General features: G+C 39.5%; 1 protein-coding gene across 5 annotated transcripts in view; it reads left to right on the top strand.

The window, feature by feature from the left end:
• EVC (EvC ciliary complex subunit 1) overlaps positions 1 to 23,251 on the top strand; it is a 57,528-nt gene extending 34,277 nt beyond the window's left edge. For 3 of the 5 annotated variants that reach the window (XM_074904509.1, XM_074904510.1, XM_074904507.1), the window contains 10 exons: positions 563 to 775; positions 7,186 to 7,295; positions 8,525 to 8,735; positions 13,239 to 13,445; positions 14,218 to 14,362; positions 17,737 to 17,845; positions 19,764 to 19,890; positions 20,161 to 20,254; positions 21,446 to 21,557; positions 22,563 to 23,251. In XM_074904509.1, coding sequence (XP_074760610.1) covers positions 563 to 775; positions 7,186 to 7,295; positions 8,525 to 8,735; positions 13,239 to 13,445; positions 14,218 to 14,362; positions 17,737 to 17,845; positions 19,764 to 19,890; positions 20,161 to 20,254; positions 21,446 to 21,557; positions 22,563 to 22,644 — 1,410 coding nt within the window. In that variant the 3' untranslated portion in view covers positions 22,645 to 23,251. Of the gene's footprint in view, positions 1 to 562; positions 776 to 7,185; positions 7,296 to 8,524; positions 8,736 to 13,238; positions 13,446 to 14,217; positions 14,363 to 17,736; positions 17,846 to 19,706; positions 19,891 to 20,160; positions 20,255 to 21,445; positions 21,558 to 22,562 lie in introns of those variants that run through there. The other 2 variants (XM_074904508.1, XM_074904512.1) reach the window with 2 other exon arrangements.
• Positions 23,252 to 23,467: the final 216 nt, after the last annotated feature.

Raw genomic sequence — 23,467 nt, 5'->3', positions numbered from 1 at the left:
TGTTCTGCATCAGAAGGAATTTGAATAATTCTGCCCTTCAGGCATTGAAGAGTGTCATATTTTGGAGCATCAATTATTAAAAAGACTAATGTCAGTTTTGCCTAAAAGCTGTACTGTCTCTTTTAACTCTTCCTTCTTTCTTGCCTTCATTTCATATCAGCACCTTTAAAAATGTGCCTATGAGGTGTTGTGCTACACTGAATTGTTTCCACAGCAACTTTCAAATAAGTGTTTTTATTATATATCCCTGTAGGCAGTAAACCAAGTTATTCTTTGTACTGCAGTCACATCTGGACAACAGTTAGGATTCAGGGTCTCATGACAATATTGCCCTTGTGTGCCTTGAACAAAACCCCATGTTGTTCCATCTACAAAACCTGGTCTTTTTAACTCAGGCATTAGTGGCATTGGATTCCAGCTCTAGGAGTTTGTCACTGGCCCAGTGTCTTCAAAGGGATATGGTGTCCTCACTGGCATCATGGAGATGTGCAGTGAAGCAGCTCCAATGGGCTGGCGGGTGTACTTTTTCACCTGTCTCTGTTACTCTTTGTCCTTCTGTTAGGAGCTGTACTCTAGAGCTTCCCATGCTTTAGCAGATTTGGTGACGGAGCTGTTTCTTCAGACCCTGCCTGTTGTGACCAGCCTCTCTGTAAGAGAATGTGAACTTCTGAAAGAGGAATGGCAAGAGAATTTGGTCCCTCAGCTGGAGAAATGGGAGAGCCACCGCCAGAGACGCTGGAAGCTTTTCCAGGAACAACTACTGCAAGAAAAAAATGTAAGAAAGACCCATATTATGTCCCAATGGGAAAAAAAATCATCAAGATACTTATCTGTGGGGAATATTTTGTGTATAAGTGTAAGCCCAGGTCCAGACTCAGGATAGGCAGTTTGACCTGCAGTGTGGAGTAAGGATATGTGCTGTGCATGTAGACTTGCATATAGGAGTCAGAGTGATTACTGATCCACAGTGTTTGATGGCTTTGTCAGCACATAAACACTTTTTGGCAAGGCTGCTGTCTGATGTCCTCAACTCTTGAGCATCTACAGAAACAGTTCAAAAAATCCTTCATCTGACATGTTTGAAGAGGGTACATAAAAGTACAGTTTACAGGAAAGGAGGACTTACAATGATAAATATTTCTTAATAATTTTAATATATTAATACTGGAAATATAATTATTAATTAATAATAACAATTAATATTGAAAAATATGGTACACACTTCTATAAAACTTATTCTTTACTCTCAGAAGGTGAAGAAACGCACTTCCAGCTTTCCTGCTCTGTTTGTGCCCAGCATAGGGGGCATTGACACCAGAAAAGTAAAGCAACAACAGTAAATGTGAAGACAGGTATCTTCAGCGTTAGGCTGGAATTCAAATATATCTTCAATTTATTCATGCAGTGCTATGCCTCTGTAACACTGCTTTGAAGACTGACACAGCTTAGTCAAAGACCTCTATACAAAGGTGTGCTTCTTCCCAAATGTTGTGTGTGCTACAACATATAGAGTAATCGGAGTTTCTTAAATGAAAGGTTGACAGAGTTCTTTAATACTGGCAAAATGATACTCTTCCCTACCCTCATTCTCCAAAATGCCTGGACAGTCCAGTTCACAGTTAATAAAGTACTGATTGAGTCCCTGATTATTACAGACTGCTGTAAGGTGTTTAACTTTCCACTCACTCATATTTAGGGTGCTTCCATAAAATCCTGTGATTGAGGAAACTGTGGGCTTCCTAGTAAATCTGATAGAGTGCTTTGCCTACCAGTGGTTTTAGAACACCCTTGGGAATACAAAAGTAAAATTATTTGTTTTAAATTCTTACTCATTTCCTTTTTTTCTTCTCTTTTCCTTAATCTGGAGTTATACAACATGCACCTCCCTGATCATTTTATATTTACTTTATTGTAACTCACCTGTTAGATATTTTGGAAAACAATTCTGCCTGCCTCTTCTGTTTCTGTGTCCCAGGGATATCTAGAAAACTAAACTAAAATATGCTTGGGACCTACCACTGATGTCAGTGAGTCTGCTCACATGTTTTAAGTTAAGGGTGGGCATTTGTGTTTTCTAGGACTGCTGGGTGGCATTTAGTGTTTAAATTTGGCATACCTATACCTTCAGTGATTAATGAACCAATGTCTGACCTCAACTTTTTAAATTTTGCCCTTTTATCAAGGATTAGGTTCACTATCTGACTTTTCAAGCATAAACCTCTAGGGTGCTTGCTATTCATTTTCACATTCACCGAGGGTTCACAGATTGCCTGTCCTCCTTTTGAATGACCTGAGCAGCCTTGTCTAGTAGGTGAACTACAAGCATGTCTCATAGCGCATGGAACCCAAAGCACCATGGTGGTATCTGCTGTCATTAAAAACCACAGTCAGAGAAGGAGGAGGTTCTGGTGTGCAATTTAAGGTTAGTCTCAGAAGTCGGAGTGCATGCTCCCACTGTCCCATTGAACCTCAGCCATTGTTCAGGGCCAGAGGAGATGCACTTCAACAGCTAGGAGATTCTCCACAGAGGGGGAGATCTCAAATCTGAAGTTTTGTTCCAAAAATGCCATTTATGCATTTTTCTGTTACTATCATTGGGCACAGTATTGAGTGGAGAAACGACACCCTGGGATTTTTTTCTCAAGGGATTAGTTCATCTCCAGCAGTCAGTTGCTGGATAATAGCTCTTTGGGCAGCACTGTATGGTGGATTCATTGTGTGTGAATTCAGATGTCCCAGTCATGCCCAAGCATAGGTTATTTAAATTAAAAGATTGACTTTCCATCACTTTCAGTGTACTGTAGCATTCATAATATAAAGCAGATGACTGCCTAGCTGGGGAAAAAAAAAAAAAAAAAAAAAAAAAAAAGAGTAAAGGGTTTGCAGACATATTAACAATAATTACTGAGCAATAGAGGAATTCACTTAGCAATGACAGAGCTGTCACATTGGTCTCTGGGTCACCAACACTGCAGTTGGGCCATATAAAAATTTTCTGAGCAGCAGAGAGAGCTGTGCTAAGGACAAGTGATTCTGTGGGATAAATTCCTAGAAGAGACAAGGGTTTCACCTGGTGGAAAAATGTGTGATTCATCAAGATGATATTCTTTGCGGGGTCTTAAGTAGCTTTTTTAACTTAATGCATGTGGCTTTTTGGAAGTGGCTTGAACTAAACCGAAAAAAAGCGCGCTCTATCTCTAAAGCAAGCATGCAGGGAGAAAACTGTTCCACTGTAGGCTGGCAGATTTTCCTGTATAAATGAGTCTGAAAAGCGCCACACAACTCATTATATTATGTTCAAATGCAAAGTACATTTCTTGGCCCATTCCTGGTATAAACACAGCAGCATGTACATTTGAACAATAAGCGGAGGTGTCCTACAAAAAGGAGCACTTGGTTTCCACCTTAAGAAGAAGGAAGATCAGGCACACGTGACGGGTGATCATGTCATTTAGGAGATCCCATAGATGTTACAGTGCTGAATACTGACAAACCTTTTAATATATCAGGCATATTCCAGCAGGAGATATGTCTTCCATTTGCCTCTTGTTAAATGTACTATACTAAGAGTTACATAGTCACCTGCTTTACAGACGGTTTTTCACCAGGGTGTTTATGTGTGCTTTTCAGGGTGGCTTAAAAAGACATTTTTCCCACTTACTTGAACTGTTGGTTTTTTGGTTTTTTTAAGGTTATCTTTCCTAGCATTCATACATATCTGGAATATGAAGTCCTTTGGGGGAACAAAATCTCTTTTACAATTCAAAAGAAAAAATCAGTTTCATATTTAAGTTTGTCTTATGTGCTTGACGGTGTGAGTGAGGCAAATGGGAATAAATTAGTAATGAAGATAAATTTTGAGCATTTTCCTACATAGCCCCTACCTCATGATTTCTGTGAGCGCTGCCTGGGCAGCGGTTACCTGGAGCAGTCTGCTGCAGCAGGCTGAGGTACTTGCCTGGCGTTTGGTGTGCATCGCACCCCATCTACAGGCTGTTAGGGAGAAACTGCTTTCCTTCGATTTCCTGTCGAAGGAAAAATGTCAAACAGCACTGCAGAAAAAAAAATGACCTTACTTCGGTCTATTTTGCTGTTGTATCTGGGGTCTAACTCAAAATATTTTATGGATTTCATTACCTCTAAAAGGCATATGCCTCACCTTTATTGCCAGAGAGTAAAACGTAATGTTAGCAGTGCACCAGAAGGTCTTGTAATGGTCTTGTTGCCAGGAAGCAAAACACTGAGAAGCTTACAGAGTAAAAATGGGGTGGGGAGGTTTCCATCCATTCCTGTATCCTTACTTGACATCCATAAAATTGAACCAACATCTCCTTACCAGTTTTGACAAGATTTCTCTTTGTTTTATACTAATGTTCTCATAGCTATTGGAATGTCTCTTCAAGTAGCCAGACATACGTCATAGCTTTACTCCCCCATTTACCATGCTTTTGTCACTGGTTTTCCTGGTTAAATGCAGGAATAAAGAGCCTGAGCTCTGTTCCAGCCACTGAGTCTGTGCAGCAGCATGATTTTGTCCACTCCGTAAAACCTCTCTCCAAGCAAAGTAAGGTTATTCCCAAGAAAAGGAAATATTGGAGAGGCACCCGGTGACTTGACCCAGCATTGGAAGATCGATACAGCACAAAGCCTGACTTTTCCACCTGGCTTGATGAAATAGTTGTCTCTGTTTTGCTGGTTTTCAGAATACTCCAGCAGCCTCAAATTAAGATTCCCAGTGGATCTTTGCTGTTGCATTTGTGCCTGAGTGTGTGAGTTCTTCTAGTATTTCAGTTCATCCCAGTGAGCTGCTGAAGTGTTGCTTCCAATAAAATATAGAATATTCTGTTTATTCCCAGCTGATCCTTTCTTAATCATCTTTCTAATGTTTTTTTGAGACAAAACACTGTTTTAGTGTTAGGTCCAAATCTCAACCTTCCTCATTTATCATCATTGCATAATAATCCCCCTCCTTTCCTCTGTGTTCTTTTACTACTTATATGGCTGATGTACTTCTATTTTTCAGTTTAATAACTGTGCGCCAGTGGGATTTTCTGCTTTATTCTCAGTTTTCCATTGGTCTCAGGGAGGTGAAGAGACCTTTTATAGATCTTTCATAGAGCTTACCTGAAATGCACTCGCAATGGAAAAAGTGACTCATTCTTTTCCTTTAAAAGAAACTGTTCACCACTACAGAGCTAGGCTATTTCTTCATAAACAGAAGTAAACAATGACCACAATTCCCGTCTTTGTTATCATTCTGAGTGCCTTTTTGGATAGGATATACTGATAGCAGCAGAGGTGCTAAATTTTGGTTTCTTGGCTGCAGTATTATATCATTTACCATTCCAACTGTAATTCAGAAAATAGCTCTGTGTCTTGATGATCTACACCCTCATGCTGTTTGACAGTAAGTGTGCAGACAGGCCCTTCAAGAGCAATTTCACAGTGAATAACCAGGTCTCCAAAAATGATGGGAAGCCACATCTGAGCCACAGCCAGTCTCTCATTGAAAATGAAATTACTTCTAGAAAGTAAAAGGTCAGTTTCAGCCCTTCTTTTAACTGCTGAAAGAGACATTAAAATACACAATGCGATGGATCTACAAGGTGTCTGCAGGGAGATGTGAAACACTAGGAAGCCATATCCACAGAGCTGCTAAAGGGAAATACTGATACAGTTCTTACTTCAAGCAAGTATTTGCCATCTGTCATCATGATACCTGGAGACCTGATAGACCTTAATTTGACACTTACAGCATGCAATCAGAGAAGGCACTGTGCTCAGCTGTGCTCTGCGATTTTAAGAATAGCCTAGACTCAAATCAGTTGAGATCTGGCTACACAGGTATGTCTTGCAGCTCTTTCCAAGAGCAGCCTGCTCAGCTCCCCAGCGCTGTACAGACTTTCAGGCTGTGCTTCTCAAGCTCAGCTGCACTCTTTCTGTTATCTGTTGTTGACTGCCTGCCCATCCTTCTCAGGCATCCTGCTCAGAAGCGTGTGTTTTGATAAGGTTTCTGCATGGAGAGGGGTCAGTTAGATGTGTTGCCGTGTATACTACAAATAAGTTGATATCCAAGAAAGAAATACATTTTTATTTGAAAGCCAAAAATGATGTGGTTTCAGATGTTCTGAACTTCCTGGGGGAGTTCACTGTATGCTCATAGATAAAGCCTCTCTTCTGTCAAGATCACTGCTTCTTCCCAAGGAAAAGACTATCAATTCCAGTAGGATGGTCTACTGCATTCCCTAATTCCTAATTCTAACAATTGTGTAATTACATATCTAATTCTTGGCTAGACAAATTGTTCTAGTGAAACCCTTCTGTCTGCAATAATAGAAAATTCAGTCCCTCGTGTTCTAAGTGAGGCTAGAACATAAAGAGAAACTGTCAGAGAACCTGAGTATTATATTTAATTTAGGGCTCTGCATATGTCTGCAGGCAACCTACATTTATCCAGCTGCCACTGTAACGTAAAGTATATTCTTCATCTCACAGTAATAGAGTTTGAGCCTTACAACAATTTCATCTTATGGCTTATTTATTCCTTAAATTCTGGCAATACGCTAAACAAAATCTTAAGTCCGTATCTCCAAAAGTTTACAATCTAGTAGCAAATCCATCAGAACATTTTAGGATTAAATTCTTTGATCTAGATATCACCCTGAAGCAGCTGTAAACTTGCAGTCCATAAACTTAATCACACAAGCTCTTCTAACTATTAACACCGTGTACTATACACAAAAGTGTGATGGAAGATGATACCTTTATTTTGTTCAGTGAAAATTAAAACTATTTTCTCTACTAGTGAAGAAAAAAAAAAAAAAGAAACAAAAAGCCCACTGCAAACTGCTGATAAGTCAATGCAGTATTTTGTGTCGTGTTGTTCTTTTTCTCTTGTTCCCCTGTTGCTGAAACCAGAAAATCTGTAGGAGACATAGCTCAAGGCTGATCCAAACCAGTGCAAAGGCTCCCTTTCTTTTCAGTGAGCTTTATTTAAGACTTTAATCATTGAGAAAAAAATATTCCTGAGTAGAATAATTTTAATTCAGCATGAGTTTGTTACTTGAAAGAGAGGAATGATGGTTTTTAGCAAAAGAACGTCAAATAAACCCTTGTTTCTTAATGTGACTAGAATGACTAAAATCAGAGTATCTTACAATTGTAATTTTTTTCTCTTGCTTTTAGCTATGGATAAAGGAATATGCTCTGTCTGCTGTGATGCAAAAGCACATGTCTGAGAAACAAGAGAAGATAATTCAAGGTGTCGTAAGCAGACTAGGATGCCTCAGTGATGAGTAAGCATGGTTTTATCAGTAAGCAGTGGGATAAAACTACACTGCTGCATGCACAGATAAAAACTTGTGTCCATTACATTGTGGAAAGTAGTGTTGAGGGATTATGAGCATCTTCAGACATGAAGGCATTTACTCTAATTTTTTGTATGAGTATCAAAAACAAATTTAAAAAAAACAAATACCATGACTTATTGTAAATAGTAGAAATAGTCTTCTGTGATTTGTCAAGTGATGTGCTTTCTGTGTATCTACTCCTGTGTTTGTGAGTGATTTCTAATATTGAACAAACCTCTCTTTGCACTCTCTTTGTCACACTGGAGTTGTATATTCTTCAAAGTAAAATGTTCAGTCCAGCACCATTCATCTCTACCTTTATTTTCTGCTATTACAATACCACTGACCATCACTTTGCATGATAATGACTCTTCTCTTGCATTCTCTGTCTATAATCACCAAGGAAACTTTTAGTTTTATCTTATCTTTGTACAGATAAACATCTCTTTGATTTCAAAAAACCCATGATTCTGTGTTATCTGCCTTGTTTTGATTAAGATATCAAATGACTTCATTTACCATGGTCTTCACATAACTGAAGATCAAAGCATTTGAAGTTCTGTCTATTTAGAGTATTGGTATTACTGCCATTGCATTCCTTTATTTGGCTCTACTTTTCAGTTCCACCTTACATTATCACATTCTCTTCAGTGTTTCCCAGCATGTGGTATTTTACTCACCTGGTCCAGAATCAACTTCAAAATTTGCTCTCCTTTTTAAAATTTACCACAAACTTTCTTCATCCATGAATACCCTGTCAGCTAAGACTAGCCTCTTCAATATCTATCTCTTCAGAGTGTGCCTCCTTGTTAATCCAAGATACACTGTCCTGAATTTTCTTGAAATAACTTTCCTGTGGTTCTGATTACATTCTTTTTCATCTTATATCGTCTCCTATTAAAAAAAAATCCTTTTATTATGCAATTACAGGTGATTATTTATCTGTTTTCTTTCTATTTTTATTTTAACTTCAGTGTGACAAACTAGAAGTCTATCACAGCAATACCTATTCTTTACAACTGAGCAGCTTTCAAAGACATGCTTTGTACGAGAAGATATTACACAGAGTGAACAGTAGTAACTCTCTCATTTTTGAGCAATGACTTTGCTGAACACAGGTGTGCCAAGTCAGCAAGCAGGTTAGCTGACTGATTTTTAATGGTCCTTTTGTACAGGTCTGTTAACTATATATTGCAAAAACACCGACTTCTAGTGTGTTCAGTACTCAGAAGGTTAACCCTCCGAAGAGTTGGAATGTCAGCCCTGGCCCGCATGAGACTGTCCAGAAAGAAGAGCCTGCTTCAGGAACTGAGAGAGCAACATACCCTGCAGAAGGGATCCTCCCTCTGCCAAGATGAGGACCAGTGGCAGCTACAGAACGCAGTGGTAGGTACAGTGTTGGGGTGGTTTTCTGCAGAGGTCTCATACGCTATGATGTCTGGCATTAGAAGAACTAGCTGTAGGAGATCTCAAAAAATAAAAACGTTCAAGTTCCAAATAGAAAGGAAAGTATTCTCTGTCAGAAATGCACCCACTGCTGTCATAGGAGGTTCCTGAGTGTGCCTGTTTCAGTTTTGGCAGACATTTAAAATTCCTTAATACTTTACCTACTGGCTAGCTATGTGATGTGTGTTATCATAGCAAGCTTATTTAGCTGTTTATTTTATATGAAAAAAAAAAAAGAAGAAAGAAGGCATGCCAACATGTATAAAGGAAAACTGCAGAACTTAGTGCTTCAGGGTAAGATAAACTCCAAGGAGAGGTGCTTTGCTGGACCTTGTTCTCACCAGCAAGGGGGAGGCTGGTGGGGAATGTGAAGCTCAAGGGGCAGCCTTGGCTGCAGTGACAAGGAAATGGTGGAGTTCAAGATCCTTAGGGCAGCCAGGAGGGTGCACAGCAGGCTTGGTACCCTGCTCAGGAGAGCAGACTTTGGCCTCTTGAGGGATCTGCTTGTCAGAGTACCATGGGATAAAGCTCTGGAGGGAAGAGGGGCACAAGAAACCTGGTTCATGTTTAAGGATCACCTCCTCCAAGTCAGGAGAGATGCATCCCAACAAAGAGTAAGTCAAGTAAGAATACTAGGAGGCCTGTACGGATGAACAAGGAGCTCCTGGATAAGCTCAGACACAACAAGGAAGCCTACAGGGGATGGAAACAAGGGCAGACAGCCTGGGAGGAATACAGAAAAACTGAGCAGGCAGGCATCAGGTTAGGAAGGCCAAAACCCTGATAGGATTAAATCTGGCCAGGGATGTCAAGGGTAACAAGAAGAACTTCTGTAGGTATACTGGTGATAAAATGAAGACTAGGAGCAATGTGGGTCCTCTCTGGAAGAGAATGGGAGATTGATTACCCAGGATATGGAGAAGGCTGAGTGATTCAACAACTTTTTTGCCTCAGTCTTTACTGGCAAGAGCTCCAGCCACACCACCCAACACAGAAGGCAAAAAGAGGGACTGGGAGAATGAAGAACCTCCCAGTGTAGGAGAAGATCAGGTTCAAGACCATCTGAGGAACCTAAAGGTGCACAAGTCCACAAAACCTGATGAGATACATCCATGGGTCCTAAGGGAACTGGCAGATGAAGTGGCTAAGGCACTATCCATCATATTTAAGAAGTGGCAGTCCAGTGAAGTTCCCACTGAGTTGAAAAGGGGAAACATAATCCCCATTTTTAAAAAGGGAAAAAATGAAGAACCAGGGAACTATAGGCCAGTCAGTCTCACCTCTTTGTCTGTCAGGATCATGGAGTGGATCCCCCCTGGAAATTATGCTGGGGCACATGGAAAATGAGGAGGTGATTGGTGACAGCCAACATGGTGCCTGATGAATTTGGTGGCCTTCTGTGATGGGGTTACCATGTTGGTGGATAAGCACAGAGCAGATGACATCAACCTGGACTTCTACAGAGTATTTGACACTGTCCTGCACAACATCCTTGTCTCTAAATTGGAGAGACATGGATTTAACAGATGGACCACTTGGTGGATAAGGAATTGGCTGAATGGTCACACTCAAAGAGTTCCAGTCAACGTCTCGGTGTCCCAAGTGGAGAACAGTGACAAGTGGCATTCCTCAGGAGTCGGTACTGGGACTGGTGCTGTTTAACATCTTTGTTGGTGACATGGACAGTGGGAGTGAGTTTGCCGATGACACCAAGCTGTGTGATGTGGTCAACATGCTGGAGGGAAGGGATGTGCTATCCAGAGGGACCTGGACAGGCTTGAGAGGTGGGCCTGTGCAAACCTCATGAAGTTCAACAAGGCCAAGTGCAAGGTCCTGCACATGACCCAAGGCATCCCAAACACAAATACAGGCTGGGTGATGAGCGGATTGAGAGCAGCCCTGTGGAGAAGGAATTGGGGGTGTTAGTGGATGGAAAACTGACTGCGAGCCAGCAATGTGCTCTCGCAGTCCAGAAAGCCAACCGTTTCTGGGCTGCATCAAGAGAAATGTGACCAGCAGGTCGAGGGAGGGGATTCACTCCCTCTGCTCTCATGAGACCCCACCTGGAGTGCCGTGTCCAGCTCCAGGGCCCCCAGCCTAACAAAGGCATGGACCTGCTTGAGTGAGTCCAGAGGAGGCCACAAATCTGATCTTGGCTGGAGCACCTCCCTTATGAAGACAGGCTGAAACAGTTGGGATTGTTCAGCCTGGAGAAGAGAAGGCTCCAGGGAGACCTTATAGTGGCCTTCCAGTACTTAAAGGGGATCTGCTGGAAAGATGGAGAGGGACTCTTGATCAGGGGGTATAGTGACAGGATGAGGGGTAATGATTTTAAGCTGAAAGAGTGTAGATTTAGATTAGACGTAAGGATGAAATTCTTTACTGTGAGGGTGGTGAGGCACTGGCACAGGTTGCCCAGAGAAGCTGTGGCTGCCCCCTCCCTGGCAGTGCTCAAGGCCAGGTTGGACGGGGCTTTGGGCAACCTGGGCTAGTGGAAGGTGTCCCTGCCCATGGCAGGGGGGTTGGAACTAGATTATCTTTAAGGTCCCTCCCAACCTAAACCTATTCTAGGAATGCAATGTGTATTCTATGAATAGAAACCCTAATTTTCCTCTTGGAAGAGTCTGCTGCCATTTCCATATTTGATTCCTCTGTAGAAGTAGTTCCTGATAAGTGTGAAAATCTCAAAATCTCATTAAGCTACAGAAGAAATAAAATAGAAAATAATAAAATACAAATGCATATAAACGAATTCCTCTTGTTATGTGCTTTCCACTACTTGCTCTCACTTAGCTCCCACGGGGATGTTAATTGATGCAATCACTCTGTTCCCTAGCAAAAAATGAAATGTACCCAGGAATTACTGTTCCTTTGGCCTCTCTCCATTACAGCCTCTTTCCAGGGCCAGCTAACACCCATCTTGCAACAAAGTGCCTAAAAATACACATATAAGATCCTTGCAGCCAGAGACAGGTGTGGAACTGTGAAAAGTCAAAGAGAAAAAAATATTATGAATAACCTCTAAAACTCGAACCAGTGTATAAGGAGTTAAGGAAGAAGTTAATTTACAGACACTCAACCAGAGTTTTAGATATACTGTGTTGATTGAACTAAACTTAGTTCAAAAAAAATTTTAGTTTGTGCTAATTTTAGACTAGTAGACAGTGTCCTGTCTTCCTATTGATTTCATAAAAATGTAAAACAACACTAAAGAATTGTAGCTTGGACATCATAACATGATGTTGGGTCTCTTAAAAAAATATAAACTATTTAATGACATTCCAACTGTCTAAGAAAAACCATCAAAACATATATGTCTGAGCCTTAAATAAAGACATGTCAGAATAACCCAGTGTTAATAGGGGCATCATTATTTTCCACAAATGAATGTGGGCAGATCAGGTTCTTTTTCTACTTGCATTTTGTATTTTCAAGACGGCATCACATAGGTACTGTTGAATCCCCCAGAATAATTTAATGTTATTTAGCCTTAAATGAGAATATGAATATAAGAGGGACGTCAGCAACTCAGTAGAAGGCCATCTATGGAAGACTAATACATGTAAGGAAGACAGAACAGGTCATGCTGGTGAGTGTATACTATTGTGTGCTAAAGAGAGTTTAGAGGGAAAGTGGATTTTAAAAGAAGCATAGAAAATGATGGCAAGGATAGTCCAAAGACCTCAGGAGATTAAAACTCTTAAGCCTAAAAAAGAGATGTCTTCTGGATTATCATAGGTTTTAAAACTGGCATAAAATATGTGAATAGGGAACAATTTTTCACTTGTTTCTAATTTCCTGTAAAAGAAGAAAAGAGCACCCAGCAAAGATGTTAGATGGCAGGTTCAAAATTAAGAAATGTGTGGATAAGCTGTAGAACTCACCATCACAGGATGCTGTAGATGCCAAGAGTGCAGATGGTTGCCAAGTGCTACTAAACATGTTCATGATCTCTCCCAAGGTCCGTAAGTACCAATACACCAACTTTTTCTCAGGTAGACCCCACAAACTGTACAAGTATTTCAGGTGCAATAACTGTATACTTGCCTTGTTCCTGTGCATTTTCTCAAGGCATCCACAATTATCCCTGACTGGACTTAGGGCCAAATTCAACAGTACAGAATACAGAAATGGGAATGCATCACTTGGAAATGACTAATGGGGCAGGATGCAGCGGTTACTGTACATGTATTAGATTGTACTGCGCATGTATTGTACATGTATCATGTACAATATGGATCTGTATATCATGACAGAGGCAGTAGTTTCATTGCAAAGACAAATATGTTAAAAGATGTACATAAAGTTCCACTGGAAATTAGATTATTTTAAGTATTGAAACAATAACATTCTGAGTGGGTGTAGGACTTTCTTTTAAAATGAAGCTGACTAAGTTTGTCAACATATTTAAATGGCAGTGCTGTCTTTTTGTCTGATTACCAGGAGTCCCACATTTTGGAAGAGGAGGAGAAGCTTGAGGAAGAAACGCAACAAACGCATTTAGAATTCCACCACCAGCTAGTCACAGAAATCCAAGAAGCTCTCCAGTTTCTTCAGCAGCACATGGAGCAGGTGATAGGGCAAACACTGCTTCAGCATGCCCGACGGGAAGCTGGAAAAAAGAGTTCAGATGATGGACAGGATTTCAAGGTATGGAAATGTTCAATAATGGTTTTCCAAACAAAATGAGTGCTACTTTGCTAAAATGGAATTTCATTTATGCATTACCCTATGTCTAGAATTGTCAGCAGGAGGTCATTACAACCTGTGTTAAAACTGCAAGTTAATACTTTCCAAAGTATTTACTTATGTAGAAGTACAGTATTTTCTAGTGACTTGCTATAGCAGCCAGAATGGGTTTTATTAAGCCAAACCCTGGGACATAAAAAAAATTGAGAGTTTTTGACAGAGAATTACAAAAATTAGGAAGAAATGGAGATGGTTATCTTTTGATGAAGGTTTTATGGTTAATTGATAATACTTCTGTATTAACAGCTTAATTTATGGATAAATAATTTTTAAAAATAAAACTTGCTTTATAGGTTAATAAAATTGTTCCAGAGTAAATATTTGGATTTTCTGTATAATGGAAACTTGTAATGGAGCTACACATATATTGTTTTACTTTACTAGCAGTCAGGTTGACAGGTAAAATGGGCTCAAGAGATTGAACAGATAGGGGAATGGCTCCTTCCCAGATGGAAGTGAGGCACATTAGAAAGATTTTATTGTAATTTTTCAAGTTGAAATGTTCCATGGATGAATAGAAGTACCAGCATCTCAGTCTGCCACATTTTTAAAGCACAAAATTCATAATTTTGTGTGTGCATACAAAATTAGGTTGAGTCTTCAATTTTAGACAGATCAAAACACTTCAATTTTTGACTTAGAAATCAATTGTGACTTGAACTGTGCAATATAGGAGAGACTGGTGGAAGCTGCTGTAGAAAGTGTGTATGGGACCAGCAATAATATCAACAGACTGGTGCAAAATTACTATCAACAATTAGGAAAAATCACAGAAGACTATGAAGGGAAAAAGCTTCAACAATTGAAATCCTTACAAGGTAAGTATGATATTGACAACTATAAGATAATTCTTGGTTTTTAATGGATAAATTAATTTTCTTATCACAATAAAAATTACTTTTAAAGATAACAGAAATCTGTTATTTAAAGTAATCAACAAAGCAAAATGAATGTGTAGGTCCATTTCCGTCTTTGAAGGAGAAGTGATAGAAGTCTTATTATAATAATTACTTGAGTTACAGTCATAGCTGCAGGATCCTGTTACTCAAAGTTTGGTACAGACACACACAGAACAATGATCCAGTGTTGGAGATTGTAGTTTAACCACGACCTCTGATTCACTAGGCTAAGATCAGAGATACACCATAGTCACAACCACCAGCAGTTGATTTTCTGGTGCTCTAAACCTCAACACAAGACAGAAGAATTTAGGAAACAAGAAGTTGTACAAGTGTTAGGTTGTACAGCCAACATCTAACATAAACACTATTCAAATTTGCATATTAATATATCCAAAAAAATGAATCAAATATTCCTTAGGAGAGGGGGCATATGATGAGTGCCTACAAGCTGAATCTTTTCCATAGATGGGAGGAGATCTGGGTTTGCAATCCCTGCTCCCATGTTAGAAAACATAAACATCATTGGTAGACAGTCTTCTTCCTCTGATGTGACCGCCCTGAGCTTTGGGGAGTAGATTCTTATATTCATTCCTGGTTTTTGGCTCAGTGAAATGTTGTTGTCTCTGAAGTTGAGAAAATGCATTGGAGGAGACCAAAAAGCCAAATGTGCCCATCCTGGAACACTCCATGAGCTACTGCATTGTTTCTTAGCTGTCAACCATGACCCTCTCACGGGTTGTGAAACTGTTGAAGAGGCTTATGAACTGCTGGATCTCACATAAATACAGGCAGATTCTCCTGGAATTATTTTTAATTGCTCAGTTCCTTCAGGCCAGGAGAACAAAAGCAAGCTGTGGTTACTGATTTATTTTGTAAACACTTTCCCCTACCCTGGATGAAGGCTGTTGGCACTAAATGAAGTTAGCAAGTTAGCAAAATGTCAGTAGCATCAGAGACTAAGTATTTGAGACACATGGATTAGATTTTTTTCTAAAAATAGAGTTAGCAATTTTAAATAGAAGAGAATCTTTAACCACAGAAGAGAGTTTTTGAAGAGGAACAGGCATATCCGCTCAAGCTGAGATCCAGAGATGAGTTGGTAGGAAGGATTTGTGAGCCACTTTGCGAGCCCCAGTAGTGGCTCGATACACTTACTGGTTCTAAGAGAGCACCAATCTGTTTTGCACTGCCCTGTTGTGAGCCTTGAAGACTTTAATATTGGAAGCTGAACTGCTAGGGTAAGGGAAAATCTGTGCAGGGATTTTTGACGATCTGTATTTTAGACATTGGCAGCTAGCAAGGCAATCAGTTACTTAAGTTCTCAAAAGTCTCTCTAAAGACCTCTTTGGCCCTGATTCAGCTAACTACAGTGTCTAAAATCCCTTTGATTGAGTTCCTTTAAGCAGGAATTAAAACTGAAGCCTGTTCCAGAGTGCTTCTCTGATCTGAGCTGAGAGATGTCATTACACACTTGAATGTTCTGTTTCATTGGTGTTTTGATATTGCTCTCAACTGGTCTCCCAGTTAGGTTATGAGACCTAGAATACCAATCACTAGAACGACAGTCAGCCTTCTGTTGATTGCTCATTGAGAGTATTTTTAATTCTAGGGTTTGTATGGATATATTACTGTTTCAGTATATTTGTGTTCCATGAACCACAAGGAAGAAAACTACATGTATAAGGGGAGCACATTTTCTTTTCAGCTGAAGAAAAATAAAATCCTTCTGCTGCAATGCAAGCCTACAGGCATTTTAGATTTGGATGGCCAGAGAGAAACACAGATGAAATTCAACTATCAAATGAAAAAAAATATTGCAAACCTACATGCACATCCTGCAGCCCAGCTGAGATTTTCAGTATCAACAGTTAACTGCTTCAGCTTTGTTGGTGCTTTTTACATTAGGAGTGAGCAGCACCTTCTAATAAGGAACTTTGATACTTTAGTACCTGTAAGTCCTTCTTTAATCGAAGTCCAAATTTGTGATGCAGAACCCCACTCCTTTCTCCTTTCCATTTCTGTATTGGGCGTGGAAGCACTTATATTTCTCTCTGTGATTCTTAACAGCCTGAAGCTCTGCTCCAGGCCACAGCCAGGACACCCTAAGCCCCGCTAGCCAGATAACTACTTTCCATCCAAGCTCAACCTGGAGGCAGAACATCCATGTTTCTTCCTTTTCAAAAGAGGCTGATCTGTTAGGGGATCTCCAAGCATGATTACCACTCATGAGCGTGTGAGCCTACGCACCAAATTCTCTCATAACTTCTCTCTCTAAATAGAATATGGAAGAAACAGTATTGGCAATAGGGCCACATACTGTGTGGTAGCCCTGGGGTTAAATGACCACATGCGAAATTTCTTATGTTCTTCATTCAGTGATAGTTAAATGGAAGTAAGAACTGTAATGCTGGGCTTCTCTCTCCCAGTGACTGTACTTAATGTCAGGCTAGAGGATTTTGCTTCTTTGGGCATCCCTTGGCTTAGCAAGTATGAATTTGCAGTCTGTTTGGTACATCCACAGGAGAGTAGCTCCCCTCACCCAGCCTGTCCAGCCAGCCTAGAGTACAGACAGTAACTGCTCCCTCGTGATGCCATTAGTAGGAGAGGTGTCTGTCAGCCTCTCCGAGTGTTCAGAAAACATTGGTTGCTCTCCAAATGAATGTTATGTACCCTAATCTGTTACAAACCCATCAATCTCCTTATTTCTGCATTTTATTTAAAGGTACCGGTGCAAGGAAACCGGTCATATCTGTCAGACATGCCCCAAGACTTGCTGCCAGGCAGGACTTCAGGGACAAGAGTCAGGAGCCTGGTCAGCAGATAAATGCCAAGTTACTTGCAGAGTGTGAGCATACACAAAAGTACCAGAATGCTTAGCCATCAAGTGAGCAGACATCTAGTGAAGTTAGTGGCCTCCAAGCAGAGGTTTTCTTTATATTGCATTTTTCCTTTGGGTATTACAGCTCTTGCTTAAGGCATCAAGGTCTTTTTATAAAATGTCTAGTTTGAATTTCATGTTAATCAGTTAGCCTAGTGGAAGAAATAGATAAGAATAGGAATTCAGTGACATTACCATCTCAGCTAAATGATGCACAAACTATTGTCTGTGCAACGGATCACAGTGGCAGAGTAAGTGTGTGTAAGAAGTACTTAATACTAAGGAGCAGTAACTTTGAAAAGACTGTCCAGAAAAGGGGTTAATTTGTGCATATGCAAAACATAAATTGTAGGGTTGCACAACTCAGAGTTTGTACTTTTAAGCAGAAGATTTTACAAAAACATTATTTCAGCAGAAAGAGGCGAAAGGAACAGACTTAGGAAGAAGGAAGAGAATGAACTGGCATTGAAAGAAAAACAGACCAAAGGCCTCCTGAACATATCATCCACAGTCCATCAAAGGTAAGAGCAGGCAGCAGCACTCCTGACTCTATTTAAATGTTGTGAGTGTTTGCAGATCTGCATAAATGTCTAGCTGAATAAATGTCTTGGGTTTGCATTTTATTTTTGTCTTTGATGGAAAAGAAATATCTCTTGCCAAATTGTGTCTGTCCTTTGATCTCAGAGAATTACTTTCTTATTAAATAAACTTTTTGATGCTCATTAATTACAGACTGAAGAACTATACATAGACAGTTTGAAAAGAGAGAATGAAAAACAGTGCCAAAACATATGCCATATTTTAAAAGTTTAGCATAAATGTAGGATGGGAACCAATGGTGTCTAATTCATTACATTCCATCTTTCCTGCTTTGAACATCAAAAGTGTTCTTTAGTTTGCTGTTGAGCGAGCATATACCATAATGAAGAGAAAAGCATAAATAATACTCAAAATGGCAAGAAGATTTCAGTGAATGCCTTGGACACTCAAAATTACTTGCACTAGATTTAGAGTGGAATCCATCAAATGTTAATTAAATAAAAATCATATTTAATTCATTACTGATTTTATGAAACTTAGAGTCCAGACAAAAAGCACTGCAATTCCAAAGGAGTAAGTTGTCATAAAAAGCTGTTTGACTTGGCACGAACATGATACATTTTTGTAATAATTTTATTTCTTTACTTATGGTTTATTATCCAGAACAACACAGCATCTGCAGTTTTGACATTGTAAAGAGGTTAATTCTTTTTTTAAGACATTCTAAATTGAAATAAATTATTTCCCACTTTCCATTTTTCATCCTTGTTTGAATTAGTATAGAAATAGATTCGTATAGTAAAGGGTTTCATAAAAGATCTGTTATTCATTATCCAGTTTATAATATATTCTGACATATAAATTCACTTCTAGGTGTTGTCTCAGTTTTTTCTCCCATAATCCATTCTAGGGTTGTAAAATACAATCAAACTGGCCTTCACGCAAGCAGAAATATGGTACTGAAGAATGTAACTAAACCGGTATCTAAACTGGTCTCATAACCAGTAGTAATCAAACTCATTTACCTGTTGTCATTTACAGTCAAATCCCAGTCCTGGGTAAATTGATGACAAAATTTCCGTTAATTTGTCTAACTGCTATTAAACTCAACATAGATTGTTTTATTTCCCTTTGTCCTTGATGCAAGGTTACAAGTGTGAGTTCAAAAAGCAAATTTTGAAAGCTCACCTCCTGTAAGCATTGACCATTACAATAGCAACTTCATTATGTTTAGATGTCGGAAACAATTTGTGTTATCTCCTTCCCTGAGGAATGTGATGGGTGATTGACAGCATTGCTTCAAGGTAGATCAGGCAAGAGAACAGAAGAAATAAAAATTCAGCAAAGTTGCAGCCGTTCAGGTTCTACTGTATTAATCTTTAACCAGCAAAATAAAACAAGCAAAGAATATAGTTGTCAGTGCTCCCAATCGCCAAGTTTTGAGTTACCATGTTTCTGGCTCAGACTCAGCTTGATAGTGAAGAGCTCTGAATGGAATGCCTAATTCTTAATCCCTTATCCTCACACCTGATCTTGTAGCAGCTTGTGTCTTTCTCAAGCAGACCGTAAAGCTGGCTTTAGAAACATACGATGGTTTTGAAAGCAGACTATAATGTTAGAGCTGAACTCCAGCTCCCAAAGTCCAGACATGGACAACCCAAACTCCTGCTGTGATTCCTACCTCTGAAAGGAGCTTGTATCCCATGGAAAGCCAAGGCAGGTTATGAAAATATGTAAATCTATCTAAAAATCTACCGCAAAATTTTTTGTCCCAGCAGAAGCTGGGCCGATATTGTTAGTGAGCCTTTCTCTCTACAAAATCTTGTAAATACATTTTACCAGGATTGTATTCCTCCATTGAACTGAACAATATCAGTGCTGTAAATTACTCTTGACCAGGATGGTGCTGCAACAAAAGAAGGTTTTGTCTCAGTTTGAACTGCAGCAACAAATTCGTCTGGAGTCTCTGAAACAGAAGCTGCTGGGATTGCATCATCTAGAAACAGAGTTGGAGAATCAGCTAAAGGTAAATGAGAGTAAAATGATTCATGGATCTGAAACAGTCCATGGCAAAACACTGGACAGATTGTAAGGGTCTCTTTGCTGTCCTAGTTGAAATCAGCACTAAGATTCACCACTGTCTTGTAGGAAATGCTTCTCTGATGCTAGCCATAGTGTTTCCAGTGTTTCCGCAATGAGATACGTCTTTTTTGTCATGCCACATGTTGAATAATGTAACACAGAATCAAGCTGTGTTGTGGTAGCTGACTTCTGGTTTATCCTTGTGTGCCAACAGGAAGCAGAGCAGGACTTTGTCAGTGAGTTGGCTGCACTGGCACGAGTTCCAATCGCTGTGAAGAAGAACCCTTCAAAAAAGAGCAAGCCAGCAGGTTGGTACAGTACTGAATTGTTTAAGAAAACTTACATCATTCCACTTATCAGTGCATATTTTGCAATATAACACAACATAATTTCAGGAGAGATTTTTCATCAGTGTCATTTCCCTAATTGGGATGTAGAAAAGTAAGACAACCTTCCAAGGTCACCCGACTCACCAGTAGCACAGCCACAAATAAGTGTCACCCTTCCTCACTTCCAGAGCAGTCCTTTAACCAATAGATCACACGGAGTCCACTGAGGTAAGGCTTTGCGTTGCTCAGAGCAAAGTTATTTTTCATGTCTTTACCATTTAGAAATGACTGTTCACCTCAATCACTAAGTCTCTGGGATTCAGCAGAGCTGAATCACCCAGCTTTCATTCTCCTCATAGAATGAAATAATCGCTTCCCACACACATGCTCAAAAGTAAAATCTCACTGAATCAGGAAACTTGAAATATTTATATGAATTTACTGCAGCTTTAACAAATTAGACTGCTTCATTATTCAAGAGATACTTCGGAACAAATTGTCAGAATAGCAGTGGTGTTTCCTGATCCACGTTTGAGGTGGAGTGTGCAAATTCTCATCCTTTGAGCGCAATCTTTCTGTCATTATCAGAATGAAACATTTGTCATTAACATTTGAAAGATGCTAAAAGGTGAGATGGGTGCTCAAAAGGGGAGAGCAGCTCACTCACCTGGACAATTTTGAAGTCTCTCTCCCCAGTCAGTTGTTTCTCAAGCATGCAGAGCTGTTTGCCCTGGTAGACACCATGACCCCAGGGACACATGTGGAAGCTTAGCCCAGGGCCCTAAAAACAGTGACTTCTTAACATCAGATTGTTCTGATTCAAACCACATAAAATGATGAATTGGCTTTTCTTCTGATTGCTGATAGTGAAAAGCCATTTTCTATTACTTGCTAAGAAAATATATGATAGGGCTTTCAACTGTTGCACCTCATGGAAACTTAGATCAGTGTTCAGCAAGTGTGAAAGTTCAAGATCTGCTCTGTGAGAACTAAACAATGGTAAAAAACCAATATTGTAGACTAATATCGAGTGGAATGCTTTCCTTGGAATAATAACATGAATGTATGAAGTGTTAGAGTATATTTTTTTCTTTAGATTAATCAAAACCAAACAAGCCCTACTATATGTGATTCTTTTTTCTTTTAACCCACATGGATTTGGCAATTCAGGGGAAAAAACAAACTCAAAAAGGAAGACCTTTCAGTCACCAGAATCAGCAGACAAAGATGATTCTCATGAAAATACTCAAGAGCCCCCTGGACTGATTTCTGGCTTTTGCAGGTACAGTAGAGGCTAAAAAAATGGTGTGTGAAAAACTGTTTATAAAAAGCAGTACAAAATCTACTTCATAAGCAGGTATGTCAATCAAACCCAAAATATAATGCCTACACTATCTGAGCTTCTTCCTTCATATGTACTTGACATTTTTTTCCCCCATATTCTTTTTTAAATTTAGGAAAATCATCTGAGTTTTCTTCTCTGTGCTGCTATGTATTTTATAAATAACTTTGATTTTAGATAGAGAAATGAGAAATACTGTTTCCCAATTTCCTTTAATTAGTTTTTTAAAAACCTGAATCACAGACAGCATAAATCAGCAGAGACAAGTGAATCCAATGGAACTAGTCTGACATGTAGCAACCAAAATATGGTCTGTGGTATTTAGGCTTTCAACTTCCACCTTTATTTCAGGAACAAAGGCAAGCGCCAGTCTTTGGCTGATGAGGGTAGCAGCTCTAACAATGATTTTCTTGATAGATGTTTCAGTTGGCTTATGCCGGGGTGCTAACTAGAGGAGAAGAAATGGCTACAAACCTGAAAGATGCCAGCTGATTACTACGGGCAGATCAAAACCAGCCAGCTGGTCGCTGGGGCTTGATATATTGAGCAGAGAAAATCCTGTTGACAGGCAAAGCAAACAGTTGGTTCTCAGGAGCCACAAGCCTTTGGGGAAAAGTATTTATCCCCTGAGTGACCTCAGCCTGGGACTGACTTCAGGAGATGGCTCCTTTCCCTGATGGCATCAACCCTTTTCACACACTCCTTTCCCACAGCCAACAAGGGATACGTGTGTAGGGAACGGGGACCCAACAAAGGAACGTTTATCTTTATGCAACTTTGTTTTGGCAGCTTCAACAGAGGCAGCTGAAACCAATGAGTGCAGAAGTTATAATTACATAGCAAGCGCTTTTCTTCTCTTATCACAATTAATTTAGTTTAAGAGAGAATTGTAGCATTTTAAAACCTCTGTCTACAATTTTGTTTTATTTTTCTTATTTCTTTCAGAGGGAGGTTGCAGAGTACCCATGAAGGGGAGACTGAACCAAAGAAAAACTCAAAGATGTCAGAAAAAAGAGGCAACAGATAGTAAAAGTATTTATATGAGCTGTCTGAACACAGAGTACCAAAGCATTCTGGGGAACCTCAGCAGCTATAAATACTTACTGAGCTGCTTTACTGAGGAACAGCGAAGAACATCAATAATAACTGAGAAATCTTCTTTAGCTACAGACCAAGAATCAATCCTGACTTCCTTTAGCTGTTAATAAAACATTGCCACTGGGTTCTGTTAAGGGGCAACAAGGAAGTCTCTTCCAGATCGCCTGGGGACTGTGGAGGGGAGATAGTTTTAAATTAGGAATGTACCTGAGGGAGTTGCTCTTGTAGAACAGATCCACACTAGGCTGGTTGCCCAGGCCAGTGTATCTCAGTAAGGTTTCATTACAATATGAGGTACTTTTGAGCTTTTAGGGCTTTTTTTGCCCTAAACGTGGTAGATCAGGTCTTAATATTTTGTGATTGCTGCTTTGGAATAACAAAACTAGGTAGAAATGTAAAGAATATGTAAACAGATTTCAGAAGATATTGGTATGTCGAAAGATTACATTTGGTCTCTTTTGTTATATTTTAGTACTTTCAAGACTATGTATGCTTTTTTATATTTGTACAAAGATTTTTATAAATGTATTTCTCTGCATTTGCCTCAGATTTCAAATTATTATTTGCAGGGAAAATGGGACAAAACCAGTTTACTCTTTCATTTTTTATACTTTAGTTTCTAGTCTTCTTCCTTAAGTAACTCTTTTGTTTCCAACTTACTTTGTTATGCTCATTAGGCTTCCTATGGGAATTCTTGTTATGCAAAACAGCAAGTTCTTACTGGCTGTACAGAGCACCTGTATCATGTAATA

Source organism: Athene noctua, chromosome 4 (assembly GCF_965140245.1).
Source record: "Athene noctua chromosome 4, bAthNoc1.hap1.1, whole genome shotgun sequence".
Taxonomy (NCBI): domain Eukaryota; kingdom Metazoa; phylum Chordata; class Aves; order Strigiformes; family Strigidae; genus Athene; species Athene noctua.
The sequence above is the reverse complement of the archived record's forward strand: the minus strand, read 5'-3'. Positions and strand labels throughout refer to the sequence as shown.